The sequence below is a fragment of the Lichenostomus cassidix genome, chromosome 10 (genome assembly GCF_008360975.1).
Source record: "Lichenostomus cassidix isolate B80296 chromosome 10, HeHo_3.0, whole genome shotgun sequence".
Classification (NCBI taxonomy): Eukaryota; Metazoa; Chordata; class Aves; order Passeriformes; family Meliphagidae; genus Lichenostomus; species Lichenostomus cassidix.
Window position 1 is genome coordinate 1276032 of NC_139491.1, and position 17433 is coordinate 1293464.

Here is a 17433-nt window from a genome sequence, read left to right on the forward strand (position 1 = left end):
ACTGGTTCTCTTTGTTCCCAGTCATTACAGGGCAGTAAAACCAACTAAAAACACATTAAAAAAAATCCACTTTTCCAGTATTACTCAGCAAGAAGTGGAGTTGTCCCACAGAATGCAAACACAAAATGGCAGTGATGGGAGTTTAAGGATCGATTCAGGACAAAACCAGCCTCAGACAGCACCAGAGTGAGAACAAATAAATGCTTTAATTTAAATGTGATTCCTGCATAAATCCACTTACCGCCATGTAAGCATTTGTTCCGACATACGTCTTGGCTATGGAATTCACCAGCTATCAGACAAAACAGTCTGTTAGAACAATATAAAGATAATGTGGAAATAAAATGGGCAATTATTCCTCATTTAACCTACACTCATCATTCCTATAAATCAACGAAAAATTATGTAAAAGGGAACAAATTTATCTGCCAAGGCGTTAAAAATGATTAAATCTCGCCGGGGTTGGGAATGAGGATTCCAATTTAGAGTTTATGGCAGATAACCTTAAACAATGGTGTGAAACAGGATGTTTCCTGCTTTAGTGCCCCAAACCAGGCTGAGAGAAAAGTCAATTGCAGGCAGGATTGAGATTTTTCAGTCAGGATTTTTCAGTCAGCTGGCTCGAGGTGGGAACAAAGCCCCAGCTCACCCCTCTGAGCAAGGAGCACTAAATTCACTGCAGGGACAGTGAAATCACACTAAATTCACTGGCCCCTGCCAGCCCATAATACCAGGCTGACCTTCTCCCCGTGCCTCGTGTCGGGCTGAGAGGAAAAGGTGCTGAAATTCAAATCAACAGTGCAGCGAGCTCATGGGTCACTAGCAGAGAAGTCCTCCAGGGAGGCCCAAAATGGAAATTAATTAAAATTTGTGCTGCGCATTGTCAAAGCCCACCGCCATTGTTGCCACCAATATTAATTTTTATTGTGGGCCAGTTGGGCTCCCCAGACACGTCCCTTGCTCTGCCCTCCCTTTTGTCTGCCCCAAACGCTGCCAGATCAAAGCTGCATTTCAATGAAGTTTGCTATTGGGAAGTAGTAATTACAATATCAGCAGTTTTTACTGTCATTAAACAATGAACAATCATATTCAGATGAAGGAAAAGTCGCCCAGAGATTCGGGATGAATAGGGTTGTCCCAGCAGAGAGGGGTTGGCCTGTCTGGCAGCCAGGTGATGCTGACATGAAAAAGGGAATGGGGAGAGATGGAATTACCTGGGTGCTGACCCCAAAATCACAGAGCTTCACCTGGCCTCGGGTGTTCACCAGCATGTTGGATGGCTTCACATCTGGTGGGGGAGAAAATGGGATTATCCACGTTACCCCAGAAAATACATACAGAATATATAGAAATACAGAATATATAGAAATACAGAATATCCTCAGCTGGAGGAGATCACATAGAAATCCAGCTCCTGCTCCTGCACAGGACAACCCCAGATACCCAGGGAGCACTGTGAATATTGGCATGGTAGGTTTGGGTAGGAAATGTTAGAAATATCTATTTCAAATGCAGTAATTTGTGAGTCAGCAGCTCAGATAACATTCAAGATATAGATATAGATATAAAAAATACATCCTCTCAGCACAGATAACATCACATAAATATATATAAAATACAGCCTCTCCACATAGATAAGAGATGGTATTACACAGATGGCTTCGTACAACACTAATAATCCACATTATTAAACCTGCAGGTGACACCAATCTGGAAGAGACACCAAGTGCACTGCTGGACAGGAGCAGAACTCACAGGGATTGTAACAAACTGCAAAATCAGCCTGGAAAAAAGGATGAAATTCCATAGGGATGGATGCTGCAGCTCTGTCTGTGCACTGCTCCTCAGAGCTCCCACCTCTGTGTTTTAAACAGGGCAAGATCAGAGCAAGTGGCTCTGCACAATCACTGCTTTCTTCTGTCAAAATGGATTAAAAGCCATCTCTTGAATCTGTGCCTCCTTTCCAAGTGAGCCCTGGCTGGGGGCAGATGGGTGAAACCCAACCAGAAAAGAACCTAATTTTGTTTATCATTAGCTTTGCCTTGCTTTAGCAGCTGTTTGCTGGGACCACAGCAGTTCCCTTAATTTGTCTCTGCAATGGAGAAATGTGTAACCTCAATTAAGGAGCTGATTAAATGCTTGAGCTAAAGATCCACATTAAAAATGGGAGCAGTCAAGAGTTCCTGATAGACCCCAGGGTGCATCAGTACTTTTTAAGTGAGGTATCAACACTGCTGGCACATTTGGTAATTTCCCCCCTCAAAAACACCAGTCATGAACTGGTCAGGAAACACAAACAGACTCAGCTTGTGTTTCCTGATCTCCATGGTTAGGAATTCAACCCATGTGCTGCACTTTTGATGGAGTTCTGCCTCCTCTGGAGCTGAGTGGCTTTGCTAAATCCAAGCAGACACATCTGAGGTTCTCTCCTGAATCCTGAGTGGAGCAGCAAGGTGCACAATAATCCCTTTTATCCTTCCTTTTAAAAACATGGAGACACCTCTGGAATGAGCCAGGCACACAGGGAATGCTGATTCCACCCATGGATGTCCACCCTGAACACACTTTTAGGGGAAAACTGAGATAAAACAGAGGTTCTGCTTTTAGCTGCAACAAAAATAATCAAAATGGACAAGGTGGAGGGACAGGACACAGGGAATGGCTTTAAACTGGAAAAGTGGAGATTTAGATGGATGTTGGGAAGGAATTGTTCCCTGGGAGGGTGTGAGGGGCTGGGATGGATTCCCAGAGAAGCTGTGGCTGCCCCTGGATCCCTGGAATGTCCAAGGCCAGGCTGGAGACCCTGCAGAACAAGGGGCAGCCAAACAAACCCTGTAAGAACTGAAAAACCACCACAAAATCAGGGAATTTAATCCCGTATTTCCTATGTGTTCCAATGGTGGTGTTCATTCCCTCAAAAAGAAAAGGAAGTGACAACACATCACAAAATATCTGAAAGCAGAGAGGCAAATCAGCCCACCAGCAAACGAGCCTTTTGCTTTCATAACCCACACTCCAGCTAATGGGTTAAATATTTTTTTGGGTTTGGGAAACGAATGTGCATAAATAACGTTCTGCACCATCTGCTTGTGATTAATATTAGTGTTTAGAAGTGAAAGAATTTCAACAAGAGCCAAAAGGGGTCATTATGCTCCCATTACCAGGGCTTGCTTAATACAAATGATTTCTATGGAGCATCATTAGAGGGGATGAACAAGTTCTCCCCGTGATGGATCTGCCTAAGTAGTTTCACCTCTCTGCAAATAAACAGCACCTCGGAGCTCTCACTTCCCAGTAAATAGAACTGTCAGGGGGTCAGCTTTTTGAGCACCAAACATTTCACTCATTTGTGCCATTGAAAAGCAAACAGATCCGTGATTGTGTGAGGGAGGAAAAAAGAAGAAAAAAAAAAGAAAAAAAAGAAAAAAAAAAGCCCTGAGTTCTTTAAAAGCTGTCTCTTGACTTCTCCTGTCTTTTAAAAACAGCAAACAGCAACAGGCCAGGTTCAAGGAAGGCAGCAGCGTGGTTTGGCAGAGGCCAGGATGATTTTTTTTTAAATAAGCCTTAAGTGGTCTGTGAGTGGGTTTGTGTGTGTTTAGCTGTACACACAGCCATAAATACATGTATCAACATAAATATATGTATAAATACATGGACAGAAACGGGGAATCCTGGGATGGGCTGGGTGGGAAGAGACCCTGAAGCTCATCCTGTCCCCCCTGTCACAGGCAGGGACAGCTGGACACAGAGCAGGTTGGTACAGCCACATCCACCCTGGGTTTGGGTTTTTGCTCACCACTCGTGGCCCAAAAGCTGATTATTTCACACAGAGAGGGAAACAGCAGCAGGGAGAGTCCAAGATGCTGCTCTGGACATCTCTGGTGAAACCCTCAGCAGGCAATCCCTGGGGAGGAGATGGGAACTCCTCCTGCCTGCTCCTCCCAGCCAGCACTCCCCAGCTGCTCCACAACAAAGGGGACTGGAATATCCTGGGGGTTCTGATACCCTGGGGAGAAGGAGATGATCTGAGTGCTGCACAAACCTCCTCCTGCCACACGGCAGCACATCTCCAGATCCTCCCATGGTACAAACCAGCAGCACTTCCAGAACCCTGACATCAACTTAAAACCTAACCAGAACCATGAAATAAATATCAATATATCCATGTAATAGATACAAACCCACTCTCCCATGGTACAAACCAGCAGCACTTCCAGAACCCTGACATCAACTTAAAACCTAATCAGAACCATGAAATAAATATCAATACATGCTACAAACCAGCTGCACTCCCAGAACTCTGACACCAAACTGAAACCTCACCAGGAACCATGAAATAAATATCAATATATCCATGTAATAGATACAAACACACTCTCTCATGGTACAAACCAGCAGCACTTCCAGAACTCGGACATCAACTTAAAACCTAACCAGAACCATGAAATAAATATCAATACATGCTACAAACCAGCTGCACTCCCAGAACTCTGACACCAAACTGAAACCTCACCAGGAACCATGAAATAAATATCAATATATCCATGGAATATATATAAACCCACTCTCCCACAGTACAAACCAGCAGCATTTCCAGAACTCTGATACCAATTGAAAACCTAACCAGAACCATGAAATAAATATCAATATATCCATGTAATAGATACAAACACACTCTCCCATGTTACAAACCAGCAACACCTCCAGAACTCTGACACCAACTTAAAACCTAACCAGAACCATGAAATAAATATCAATATATCCATGTAATAGATACAAACACACTCTCCCATGTTACAAACCAGCAGCACTCCCAGAACTCTGACACCAATTGAAAACCTAACCAGAACCATGAAATAAATATCAATATATCCATGGAATATATATAAACCCACTCTCCCACAGTACAAACCAGCAGCACTCCCAGAACCCTGACACCAATTGAAAACCTAACCAGAACCATGAAATAAATATCAATATATCCATGGAATAGATATAAACCCACTCTCCCATGTTACAAACCAGCAGCACTCCCAGAACCCTGACACCAACTTAAAACCTAACCAGAACCATGAAATAATTATCAATATATCCATGTAATAGATATAAACACCCCCAGCACTCACCAATCCAGCTCAGTACAATTAAACACAAGTGGGTAACATTTATTTCCTGCACTCCCTTTAATAAGGTGTGAACAAAGGAAAGCACAGCAGATAAAATGCATACGGTCTATACTTATTCTTGAACTTAACAGATTTCGGCTTGTCTTCATCCAAACTTTGACTTTGTACATGATTAGACTTGTTTAATTGCTAATTCTGTTTTAAATCTAAGTTAATTTCTCATTACCCTTCCATTTCTACTTCTCATCCTCTGGGGAAAAGAGCACACTTATCATTGGGACATTCTCACATCTTCCAAGGAAGTGGTGGAGGTGTTAATCTTATGTTTATGTTTGATGTGGGTGTGATGACTCCAGCTCGGGCTTTATTAATATGCACGGCTATCACCTCATTAGCTGCCAGGTTTGTTTTGAAGCTGAGCTGCAAGATTTGCTGCAATGTCTGATCTGCAAGGAAAGCTTTGCTCATTGTTTGTTTCCTGGGCTTTAATCGCCACTCCTGCTCTGCCCTGGGACTGCTTCACCCTGTTTTTTGGGAATTCCTGACTCTCCAGCAGCTCCTGGGACTGCTTCACCCTTTTTTTTGGGAATTCCTGACTCTCCAGCAGCTCCTGGGACTGCTTCACCCTTTTTTTGGGAATTCCTGACTCTCCAGCAGCTCCTGCTCTGCCCTGGGACTGCTTCACCCTTTTTTTGGGAATTCCTGACTCTCCAGCAGTTCCTGGGACTGCTTCACCCTTTTTTGGGAATTCCTGACTCTCCAGCAGCTCCTGGGACTGCTTCACCCTTTTTTTGGGAATTCCTGACTCTCCAGCAGCTCCTGGGACTGCTTCACTCTTTATTTTATTTATTTTTTTTTTTAATTCCTGACTCTCCAGCAGCTCCTGCTCTGCCCTGGGTGGGACAGCAAGAAAGTCAAAGCTCAGAATTCCTTCCTTCCTTCACCTCTGAGCAGAAGGACATCACTTGGAGAAAAAAAAAAAAATCACCTTGCATGGCATCCTTCTGTCTCTGGTTTGAAGACACAGAAATACACATTTTCTGCATCCTAAAAATGGGTGAAATAACACCAAATCCCAATCTTTGGGGTGAATTCCAGGCTGAAGCTGGAATGCTCCCTCATCCCTCCCATGGAATTCTGCAGTGCTGCTCTGCTGGGTCAATCCAGCAAGGCCAGAGGAATCAGAAGTGTGATGAAAAATCAGTTTCTGAGCTTTTCTTCAGAGCACAGCGAGGGCCAAACGCCATCCATCAAAAGCTCCGAGCTGCTCCTCAATCAAGGCAAGGAAAGCCAGAGAAATGTGGAGGTTTTGTTCCACTGGCACAGCAAAAATCTCACCCAGGTTCTGAATGAACAAGAAAATATGACAGTGTTTCTGCTCCACAAGGCTTTCTCCAAATCACAGTCAGAAGGTGGCCAGAAAAATAGATAATTATAATAATTAAAGAAAAAAAAATTAAAATTTGGAATTTAAAATCTTTTTTCTCTTTGGGCTTCTTTGTCCTGTAAACAGCATTTTCCAAATTGTTTTTTCTAAGTTTTAGTGTATGAGAATTGATTTATTCAAACATTTTAAACAGAATGGAACAGGAAAGAGCAAGAAATTAATGAGTTTTTTTAAAAACTCCCCAAATTAGCTGAAGGAAAAAGCAAAACCCAAAAAATACTTCTGTCCAAGGAGGCTGAAAGCCTTTAACTGCCCATGACCATGGCAGATGTCACTCTGCAGCACCAAGGAAAATTCATTGCCTATTTTCTATTTCCAATACCAGTCACACATCTCATTTCCATGCTGATTTTTCCACTGGGCACCTGTTTGCAAGCCTGAGCTTCTAAATCCCTGTAAAATCCCTTTCTCCCTGCAGCCCTTCTCTTTTCAGGGCAGGAGGGAGGGCAATAAAAGAGCAATAAAAATATTTTACAAGAAAGGGAGCAAGGTTAATGAGCAAGATTCATTCTGCATCACCCCACTGGACTCCAACCAGATGTTTGCTTGGTCAAGGGTTGTTAAAATTTCATTGGGAACCAGAAAACATCTGCCACTCACCTCTGTGTAAAATCTTCAGACTCCATAAATAGGTCAGGCCTTTCACAACCTGAAGTTAAAAGGAAAAAAAAAATTTTAAAAATCACATTTTAGAGATTCCTGGTGGGAAAAATTCCACATTTCAGAGAATTCAGATCTGAGAATGGAGGTAGAACCATGAAAAGGGAGATCCCACACTCCTCCAGGTGAGCTCTGCTCCAAACCTGCATTATAAATTATTATTATAAAACAATTCACTAATTCATTCCTTCCCAGGACCTGGGAGATGAAGTCAGTTGAGCTCTCAGTGAATCCCTTCAGGTATTTCAGTGCATTTTGAATTCACCTGTCTTTGCTGGGGTGTTGAAAATCATGGAAGACAAAGGATGGAATGATTTGTCTTCTTGCAACAAAAAGGCCAGAAAACAAGAAAACCTCTAATAACCTCTTGCACTTCATCCTTTCTTCCCTTTCCTTCATCCTCTGCTCTTTCTTTACTTTCCAGGCTTTTATTTACTCATTGCAAATGTGGAACTTTTCTTTTTGAACTGCAAGAACTCCCTCCTTCTCCCTCCCACTCATCCTGGACCAAACACAGATCCCAACACATCTCAGAGCACAGAAAACACAACTGCCAAAAGGAAAGAACTCAGGCAGGAATTGCTCTGCAGCTCCAAAATTTGCTCCTTCCACCCCAAAACTGCCAAAGCCAAACTCCAAACCCACCAACTCCAATACAACATTCAACCAAAAGATTTCAGCCACTGCTGCCTTTCCCTGCCCAACCTTTTTGGCTTTTCCAGACACTTTCCATCTCATTTAATGACATTGAATTCATTCCCAAGAGGTTTTCCTCGTGCATCTCCCGAATAACGAAGCATCTCTGACACTGCTGAAGTTGTGGGAGTTCTGCAGTCAAAACAATTATGGTTTTCTGTGCTCTGAGCAAAGCAAAATGAAATTATTTGTGTTGCAGTGATCAAGCAGAAGTGCTAAAAAGATGATGTGGAGTGAAAGCAGGGAGCAGAGTAATTTTCTGCCTTCCTCTTGGATTAGAAACTCCTTCCAGTTTTAAAATTTATTCTGTGAGAAAAACGACGTTGGTGGAATCAGAATTTCTTTGTAAAGCAAATAATGATTACAGATCACAAATAAATTGTTCCAGGAGATAATTCTTCTCTTAATTTCCTTCCAAACCCAACCATCTCCTGGTTGTTACCTTTAAACAAAAGGTTGATTTGATGATCTTTAAAGATTTTTCCAACCTCAGTGATGATTCTGTGATTCCAAGACAAAAGCAAAACATGGGAATTCTATTTACACACCATTTTGACATCATCATTGTCATCACAATAATATTAAAAATATCAATGCAAAAATAAACCAGGGAGATGCAACAGTCCAGGTTTCCTCCAATGGCCAAAGGGATTTCCAGAACAACAAACCCTTTGATTATTAAAAATACATTTAGACCATTGAAAACCTTTAAAACCATCAGGAAATTCTTTATTTTAAAGCAAGGATCCATTAAAAAAGAAGGAAACACTTCTTATGGACAAAAAAAAATCAACAGTTATTAAACATCTTTACTATGGAACACGTGCTGGGTGAGCAGTGAGGAAAGACATGGCATTAAACAAACTCTGCCCTCAGATTCTCTGGGAGCACAAAGGAATAAAAAGGAGTTTTTCCCTTTTTCCTGGGCTGTAAATAAAGGAGTTTTTTTCCCCTTTCTCCTGGGCTGTAAATATGCTCCCAAATGGACTCACCCCGTGGAAAGCCCTGTTCTTCACTCCCCTCACATTTGCCTATTAGGGAAGGACTCTTCAGCATTAAATATTATTTTAAAAAGGTGCTGGGAGAGAGAAGCTTTTGATGGAAGCTGGGGCAGGAATTATTGGTATTCAGCAAAGTGGGTTTGACAACAATGCCTTGACAAAGCCTTGACACAAAAAGTGCTTCCACCTGCTGTCAATCACTCACTCTGCTGACAGTTCAAGTGCACATCCTTTCAGGGAGAACTTCAATCAACATTAGCACTCAAAACACAGAGCACAATGTCACTGCTGCACAAATGGAAGGGAAAATAAATGTGTGAAGTGGCAGCCAAGGAGGGAGAGAGGGTTTTACCCCCCAGCCTCAGTCAGGACATGGCAGCACCACAGCAGGAGTGACCACAGAGTCCCTTTGGGGCTCCTGAGATTTGATTTTTCTTTAAAAAACAACTTCACACAAATAAAGAGCAGGAGGAGAGAGATTTCCCCTCCTCTCACACAAAAACAGGGATGAGTTTTAGGGTGGAGTCAGAGATCTCTCCTTGTCTCCTGCAGGAAAGGCTGAGGGGATTGGGATTGTCCAGCCTGGAGAAGAGAACCTTTGAGGTGACCCAACTCACCTCAAACTGTGGCTCTGCAGAGCCAGAAGGAACCAAAACCCTTGGAGAGACACAATTGACAAGGGATGGAGGGACAGGACAGAGAGAATGGCTTTAAGCTGAACAAGTGGAGATTTAGATGGATATTGGGAAGGAATTCCTGGCTGGGCTGGAATTCCCAGAGGAGCTGTGGCTGCCCCTGGATCCCTGGGGGACAGGAAGCCATTCCCTGGGTCCTGTCCCTCCAGCCCTTGTCCCAGTCCCTCTCCAGCTCCCCTGGAGCCCCTTTAGCCTCTCCCTGGATCCTTCCCTGCTCCAGGTGAACATTCCCAGCTCTCCCAGCTCCAGAGCCTCTCTGGACTCTCTCCAGCAGCTCCACACCCATGAGAAATTCTTGCTGAGAGGGGAATGTAAAACACAGACCAGAGGTGCCCATTTAGAACCATTCAGGCTGGAAAAACCCTCCCAGATGAACGAGTCCAACCCTAAAAATCCCAAAGCCAGAGCCAGAGGAGTGCTGGGATGCAGGAAATGCCTGGATGTGCTTCATCCTTTCCCTCTGGAAATGGTTTCCCTGAAAAACTTCCCCAACTCCAACAGGAGGTGATTCCAATTAACAGATGGGCAGGTCACACCTATTATTAAGCAGCTTCCACAGATTAACGTCTTGGGAGAATAAAAGACAAATGACTCTGGACATGAGGAAGGAAAAAAAAAACCAGGCTGGGAAAAAGCAAAGAGGCTGTGGAAGGTGCAGGTTTTGTCTGCAGAATCCATGCATGGAGCTGCAGCTTCTCCCTCCTTGGCAGCAATCCCAGGATTTGGGTAATCCCTGCAAGCAGCTCAGGGGGATTAGGGTGTCTGTGTGGGACAAAGGTGTCCCAACCCCCAAAAAGGCCCTGCTGCCACCTCAGCCCAGCGTGGGGAAGCCCAGAGGAGCCATTCCTGCTGCCTCTGATCGATTCCAGGGAAAACAAAAGGATTTCTCTGCCTCCTTCCAACAACTCCACTGCGCCAAAAAGCAGCGCCGAGCTGCAGGGTTGGTTCAGCCTCAGCAAACACCTTCTGCTGGGAGCAGGGAGAGGGCTGAGCCCTTCTGAAGCTCCTTTGTTCCCCTCTGCCCTCGCCCTGCCCTGCCGTGGGCACGGGGAAGCAGGAAAGGAAATAACTAGGGAAAGTGAAGGATCAGTGTCAGGGAGTCAGGCTGATGATGAGGGACAGCATGACCCCGAGGGGAAGGGAAAAACACAGCTGTGGAGACATGAAAGGTGGGCTTGGAGCAGCAGGGATGAGAGGGAAAGTGCTGGAGAACACCTGTGGAATGCCAAGGGGAGAGGCAAACCCCAGGGAATGGTGAGGTAGGGATGGATTAAATACACTACATCAGGGAGGTGAGGAAAATTCCAGGATTATCCAACCATCCCCATCATCATCACCATCATCCTCAGGAATATGGGAACAACTCCCCACTCCCTGCTCCATGGGGATGAGGAGATGAAACGTTTTCCCTGTGAAGCAGAGGTGAAAAGCACTGAAATGCCAGGAGAAGCTGCCAGGCCCATAATGAGCAGATTTGAAGCTGCTCAGAGGAAACAGCATCAGAGAGGGATGTTCATCACCCTGGGCAGGCCACACAAATTAAGAGGAAAGGAGAGCTGTGAATTACAATGAACAGAGACTAAATAGCTGCCTGTGTTGGATTAAAGGATTTAAATTGTCAGCTTGATGTATAATGAATGTGAAAACCCAGCACTTAATTAAATGGCACATGATAGAATAACTTTGTTATGCTTTAAACTGCTGAAGTTATCAAAGTATTCCTTCTATTTAGCAATTGTTTAGCAGTATCTCCCTCCCTGGTGAGATCCACTGAGACATTGGCCATTACCCTGTGTTCAGCTGTGGAGAAAGATGGGGTTTTTTAAACTTGTTAATTTTCTCTTGGTCTGTAATTTGAGTTTTCAATCGTGGCGAGTGAATTTTTAGCAAGGATGAGCTACCAGGGGTTCTAAGGATCCCACTGGCAACACCTTGAGGCCAAACCCAGGGGGGTTTTGGGAGTTTTTCCTCCATCACTGACTCCTCAACCCTAAAATGACCCTAATTAACTCTTCCCTGTGGCTGCCCAGGTGTGAAAGGGCTGAGGAACCAACCCAGAGAAAACCTTCACCCTCCTCACCTGCCTGCAGGAGAACAGAAAATCTGTTCTGCCGCTGCATTTTGGGAACAGGAAGAACCAACCTCATCCTGCAGCCTGGCAAGGATAATTCATGGAATCATTTTTTATGGGATAAGGGCAGTGAGGATGGGAAAAACACCCTCAGAACACAAAGGATCCCAGCAGGATTCTCTGAGGGCACCACGGGGAACAGAAGGGCTTAAGGGATGAAAAAAGGGGATTGAGAGCTCTGCTCCATCCTCCATCCAGAATCCAGACAGAAAGGAAGGTGACCACTCAGACCTCCAGCAAATTCTCCCTTTTTTCCCACTCAATTTATCACATCCTTTCCCCCAGAATCATTTAACAGAATTCTAGAAAAATAGAATAATAAGGATGGGACTTTAGGATCTCCCAGGCTGGACAATCCCACCTCCCATCCCATGAACCTCCTGTGTTGATCACTCCAAGTTTCCATCAATCCCAGAGCCCTGGAATGGTTTGGAGAGAGGAAAGACCCTCCTTTCCCACCAGGACACAAATCCTGGACCCACCAACCCTCAAATCAGAAAAAAAAATCTGCAAAATCAGAGATTTTTCACACCCACAACCAAACAGCGAGAGAGAAAAAGCAACAAAAATACTCACAGCCACTGCTATCCTTCCCAAAACGTGCTCTGGAATTTTTCTATAAACATCCAAAGAACCCCCTGCAGGGACAAACAGAGCTCAGGTGATGCCACATGAAACAGTGCCCCAGATTTGGAGCCCCAAGGGTTTCCTAGGCCTTGGTTATTAATAAAAACACCATCAGTGGTGGAACAATAACTGTGTCAGAAAGAAGTGACCTTAAAAATCTCCCAAACCTTGCATTGAACACATCAAACAGCACTCAGGGCTGTTTTTTTTGCCACATTTGTGGGTTTTGCTGGCAGAATTAACACTTGAAATGACAACAAAATGGTGGGAAAGCTCTCAGTCACTGGTCAGAGTATCAAAATGAGAGAATCCAAGCGGCTTGGAAATTCCTCTTGGACACCCAAGATGTCAGAGTGGAAAACCATCCCAAAACCAAACAGAAGGCAATCCTATTGCTGGTGGTTCCTGTTCATTTTCCACCAAAAAACCCCTATTTTTCACCCCCAAACTGCTGAACTTGGGTCTTACAGCTGGCACTAAAGAAGTGATCTGCAGCCATGGGATGTGGATTCTGGAAATATGAACTAAAACAGCCAAAAGGGCCAAAAACTCAACAAGCTTAAAGCTGTTCATTTGCAGGATGAGAAAGTGATTTTTTTTCTTCTCTTTACCTGCATCCTTATGAATGAAAATTAAAGGTCTGGCGGAAAAAAACCAATGCAAGATCCCTTTAATTGCATTTTGTTGCTCCTATAAGCCATTGCTGGTGCTTTCTGCCAGGAGAGCAGAGCAGAGGTCATCTCCAGAACAATTCCCAGCAATTTCTGCATGGGCAATCCTGCAATCCTAAAGGCTGAAAGATTTCCAGACAGGAATTCAGAGCCTTTCTGCCCATCACATTCAGACAGATCTCTGAATTCTAGGAGCAGAATTCTGACAAAACCGAATTTCAGTTGCACTGCTCCAGACAGATGCTCGTTTTGGCAGCAGCAGCTGCTCCTTGCTGTGTTTACTACAGCTTTACACAGCCTTGTAAACCCGAGTGGAACTGCAAGGCAGAGCAGAGAGAGGGCAAGGAGTCACCCAGCAGCAGAATTGCACACGTGGGGTTTGGGGTTTTTTATGAATAAAACCTTGAATAAAATAGTTTTTCACCCAGAGAATCTGAGAGAACACTGGGAATGGAGAGCAGCCACCACTGGGAGGGAGGTGGAAGTGTAAAAAAGAGAGAAATAAATGGAATAACAGAGCATTTGAAGAGGCAGAAAACAAAATCCACCACAAAACCCCAAAGGTTTCTCCCCAGCAGGCAGGAGAAAGCTGCTCCTCGATGTTTCACAGGCCAGGTTTAGCTTTGGGGTTTTTTTGAATAAAACCTTGAATAAAATACTTTTTCTCCCAGAGAACCTGAGAGAACACTGGGAATGGGGAGCAGCCACCACTGGGAAAGAGGTAGAAGTGTAGAAAGACAGAAATAACAGAACATTTGAACAGAAGAAAACAAAATTCACCACAAAACCCCAAAGAAAACAAAATTCACCACAAAACCCCAAAGGGTTCTCCCCAGCAAAGGAGGAAGTTGCTCCTCGATGTTTCACAGGCTTTAGGATTTTTTCCTGCCATGAGAAACAGTGAATTCTTCCCCTCCAGAGGGAATTCTTTGGGAGATCTTTTCCTTCTGGATGCCCAGCTTGACTGAACCTTTGTGGAAAACCTGGCTGGGGCAGGAAGCTCTGGATCCTAAGGAATTCTGGCAGAGGAGGAGACTCTGGCTTGGTAGGAAAAGCTGAGCTGGAGACTCACAGGGACAACATTTGCCACAGAACTCCCAGCAGGGCCAGCAAGGGTGACAAACTGCCATCCCAGGGGATTCTCCTGCCTTTCCTCCAGGAACATCCCAGAACCCCAAGCAGAGTGCCAGGACAGCTCTGTCACACCAGTTTGGGGACATTTCCAGGCTCAGGATTCCAGTGGGGAGAACAAGAGGGAACTGGGAAGGAACTCAGAGCTGGCAAACAGCTGGGATGGAAAATGACTCCTTGCCTGGCAATTAAGAGCTGATTTCCACTGCAAACACCCAGGACTTTGGGTTAATGGATTTCTTGAAAAGGAAATCTGGTTTGGCTATCAAAGCACTGCAAGGGAGGAACAGCTGGTTTGTCAGTGAGGACAGATTGCACGAGAGGCTCCAATGGCAAACCACAAATTGAGGCAGCAGTTATTTCTCTTCTATTTACATTTTCCATAAAAGTGAGGGAAGTTGCACACGGGGAAAATGGAGCATTCCATGGGGAATATTCCCCAATCCCAACACCCAACCTGCTCTGGTTTTTTAACTACCTGCAATGGGATTAATACTCCACGTTTTCAAGTCACACCATTGCATTTCATCCTCCCAAAAAACCCTCCTGACTGAATTACTCAGTAATCAAAATAAACTGGATACACTACTCACCATCCATGAACTCTGTACACAATGAAATCCTGTTTTCTACAAAAAAAGCACCATAAAATCCTATGATATACGACGAGTCACACTGGGAAGAGAAAAGGGAAAAAAAAAACCCACAAGGCTGTTTTTAAAGTCTGCTGTGAGAAAATCGAAGCAAGAATCATTCAAATGGTAAAATCCACATACCTTATAAAGAATTTCTAACTCTGACATGATCTGCTTCTGGAGTTCCAGTGTTATATCCAAAGGTATGACCTGAAAACACAGAGAAACCACCAGGGATCAAGTGAAAGGCAAGGGAAATTTTCAAAATAAAAACCCTGAAGATCCATGGATGGATAATCCTTGTGGGATACCATGAAAGAGAGGAATAAATGGAAAGAATATTTGACCAGGAAGGGAATGGAAATGAAAGGACTGACTAATCCAACCCTTCACAGTTTCATACTTCCAGCCAAAAGGAAGCAAAACTCCAGTCAGTTTGCAGAATTAGCAGAATAAATATTCCAGAAATAGTGCTGAGAAAACAGAACCAGGAGAGAGTCCATTTCCAACCTCCCAGCTCTGTCTCCCAGAAAAACCAATAAGCCCGAGTTTGCTGTGGGGTTATTTATAAAAGCTGTCACTGAACTAAATGGTAAGTGTAACACAGAACTGCCAAGAAACGTTTAACACACTTGGCCAGATCAATAATCATTTGCCAACAATGTTCACTTACGTTTTTTCCAGCGTGAAAAACTTAAAAATTCATCAGCTGGGATACCACCAGTTGTGGGCACTTGAATGTCACCAGAATTTCGTCTTGTCAATGGGATAAAATTAAAAATTTTTATTTCTGTCAATTTTATTTTATTTTTTTTTAAATTTTATTTTTATTTCAGTCAATTTCGCTGCAAAGGCTCTTATGACTCCAGCTGATGTCAAGGCTGACAGCACAGAAAGAGGAAATAAAATTAAAATATATACATATATATATATAAATGTATAAAAAATATATAAATATATATAAATACATACATTTTAAATATATATATGCATAAAATATGGAATTTGGGTCCAGCAATGAGGTCTCATCTCATGGAAAATAAGCATTGGGTTCTTTTCCTGAGAGATTTGCAGGATTATTTTAAAGTATTTCAATCAACAGGTTTTTGGTTCTCTTGTGCAATGACATCTGTAAATTATTATTTAAAAAAGCCCCAAAAATGCAGATCTGTGTGATGCCAAGATGTTGGCATTCAGATCTTCTTTTACTGCTGCTTATGGCAAGAGGTAATTAATTTAATTAATTATGCTTTATTACCACCTAAAATCATAATTATACATAATAGAAATTAAATATCATACAGTGTGTACATTATATATACACAACATAAATATTATTTCTGCATTTTCTCTATTTAATATATAGTTTTTGATGTTTTCACAGAAATATTGAATTATTTCAGTAATTTTTTTCACAGCAATTCCACAATCACCACCAGAGCAGCTCTCCCAACCTCCACCTCGTGATTTTTAACCACGAAAACACCAATTTTGATTTAATTTCTCTTCAAAATCACCCCAAATAAATCAGAATTGAGAGCTGCAGGAGCAGAACCTGCTGGAAATCTCATTCCCCAAACCTCCAGGATTTGGGAAATTCTCATTATCCACCAGGACTCCCCAAATCCAAACACTCCCAGGGAAAAAAAAAAAGGTGGAATTGCTGGGAAAAAGGCTTTTGCCCCAGGGAGGGGATTTCAATTAACCTTGCAAAGGGTGAACTCATCCTGCCTGAATTCCCTGAATTCCCCAAATTCCCTGAATTCCCCAAATTCCCAGATTTCCTGCTGTTCCAGCTCCTCTCCCAGCAGGTTCTCCTCCAGCCCCAGAGCTTGGAAAAGCTGATTTGAGGAAGCAGTGAAGCTTCTTTAGATCCACACTGAAAGCTTTAATTATATAAAAAAATAAGATTTATTGCGTTTTCTGCCCTTTTTTTGCCTATTGGAATGCAGGGAATTCCTGTCTAAGCATTGCTGGCCACTCAAAAAAAAGGCTTTTCAAAATGACTTTTTCCAAAACTTTGCCAAGTTTCTAGAATTAGAAGTTATCAGGATGTTATTTCTGTATTTTCCACAGGTGAAGATCCATTTCAAATCCAGCAGGATGAATTTGCTTCCCTGCAACTCGCAGGAAAATCAAAAGCAGTTTTTTTTTCTAATGGGATTTCTGGGATTCTCAGGAAAAGTCCAAACTTGGGGCTAAGAATAAATAATTTAATAAATTCAACCTGGCTGGAAGCACAACCTGAGCCCAAATCTGAGCTTAAACCACACCAAGCTCACCCAGCAAATTGAAATATTTCATTTAAATCTTCAATAAATAGAAATATCTCATTTAAATCTTTTTCTCTTTAGATTTCATTTCACTCCAATCCTGCTGGAAGCAATCAGCTCCCACCATTCCTCCTCTCCCACATTTTCAGTTTATCTCAATTATCCCCAAATTTAAGATGGGAAAATGGATAAATGAGACAAAATGCCCATTTCCCAGATTTTAAAGCAATGATGCCATAAATGGTATTTTAATATATTTCCTTTTTTAGATCACCAACTATTAACTGGAATTGCAGGAAAGCAACAATTTGTTTTTCCAAATCTCCACTGCTCTGAGTTT

General features: G+C 43.0%; 1 protein-coding gene across 4 annotated transcripts in view; it reads right to left on the reverse strand.

Moving 5' to 3' along the window:
- MAP2K5 (mitogen-activated protein kinase kinase 5) overlaps positions 1–17433 on the reverse strand; it is a 112847-nt gene that overhangs the window by 54402 nt on the left and 41012 nt on the right. For all 4 annotated transcript variants that reach the window (XM_085070245.1, XM_085070244.1, XM_085070247.1 and 1 more), the window contains 6 exons: positions 14962–15030; positions 14779–14860; positions 12333–12394; positions 7174–7222; positions 1215–1288; positions 242–292 (listed from right to left, as the gene is read on the reverse strand). In XM_085070245.1, coding sequence (XP_084926371.1) covers positions 242–292; positions 1215–1288; positions 7174–7222; positions 12333–12394; positions 14779–14860; positions 14962–15030 — 387 coding nt within the window. The remainder of the gene's footprint in view (positions 1–241; positions 293–1214; positions 1289–7173; positions 7223–12332; positions 12395–14778; positions 14861–14961; positions 15031–17433) is intronic.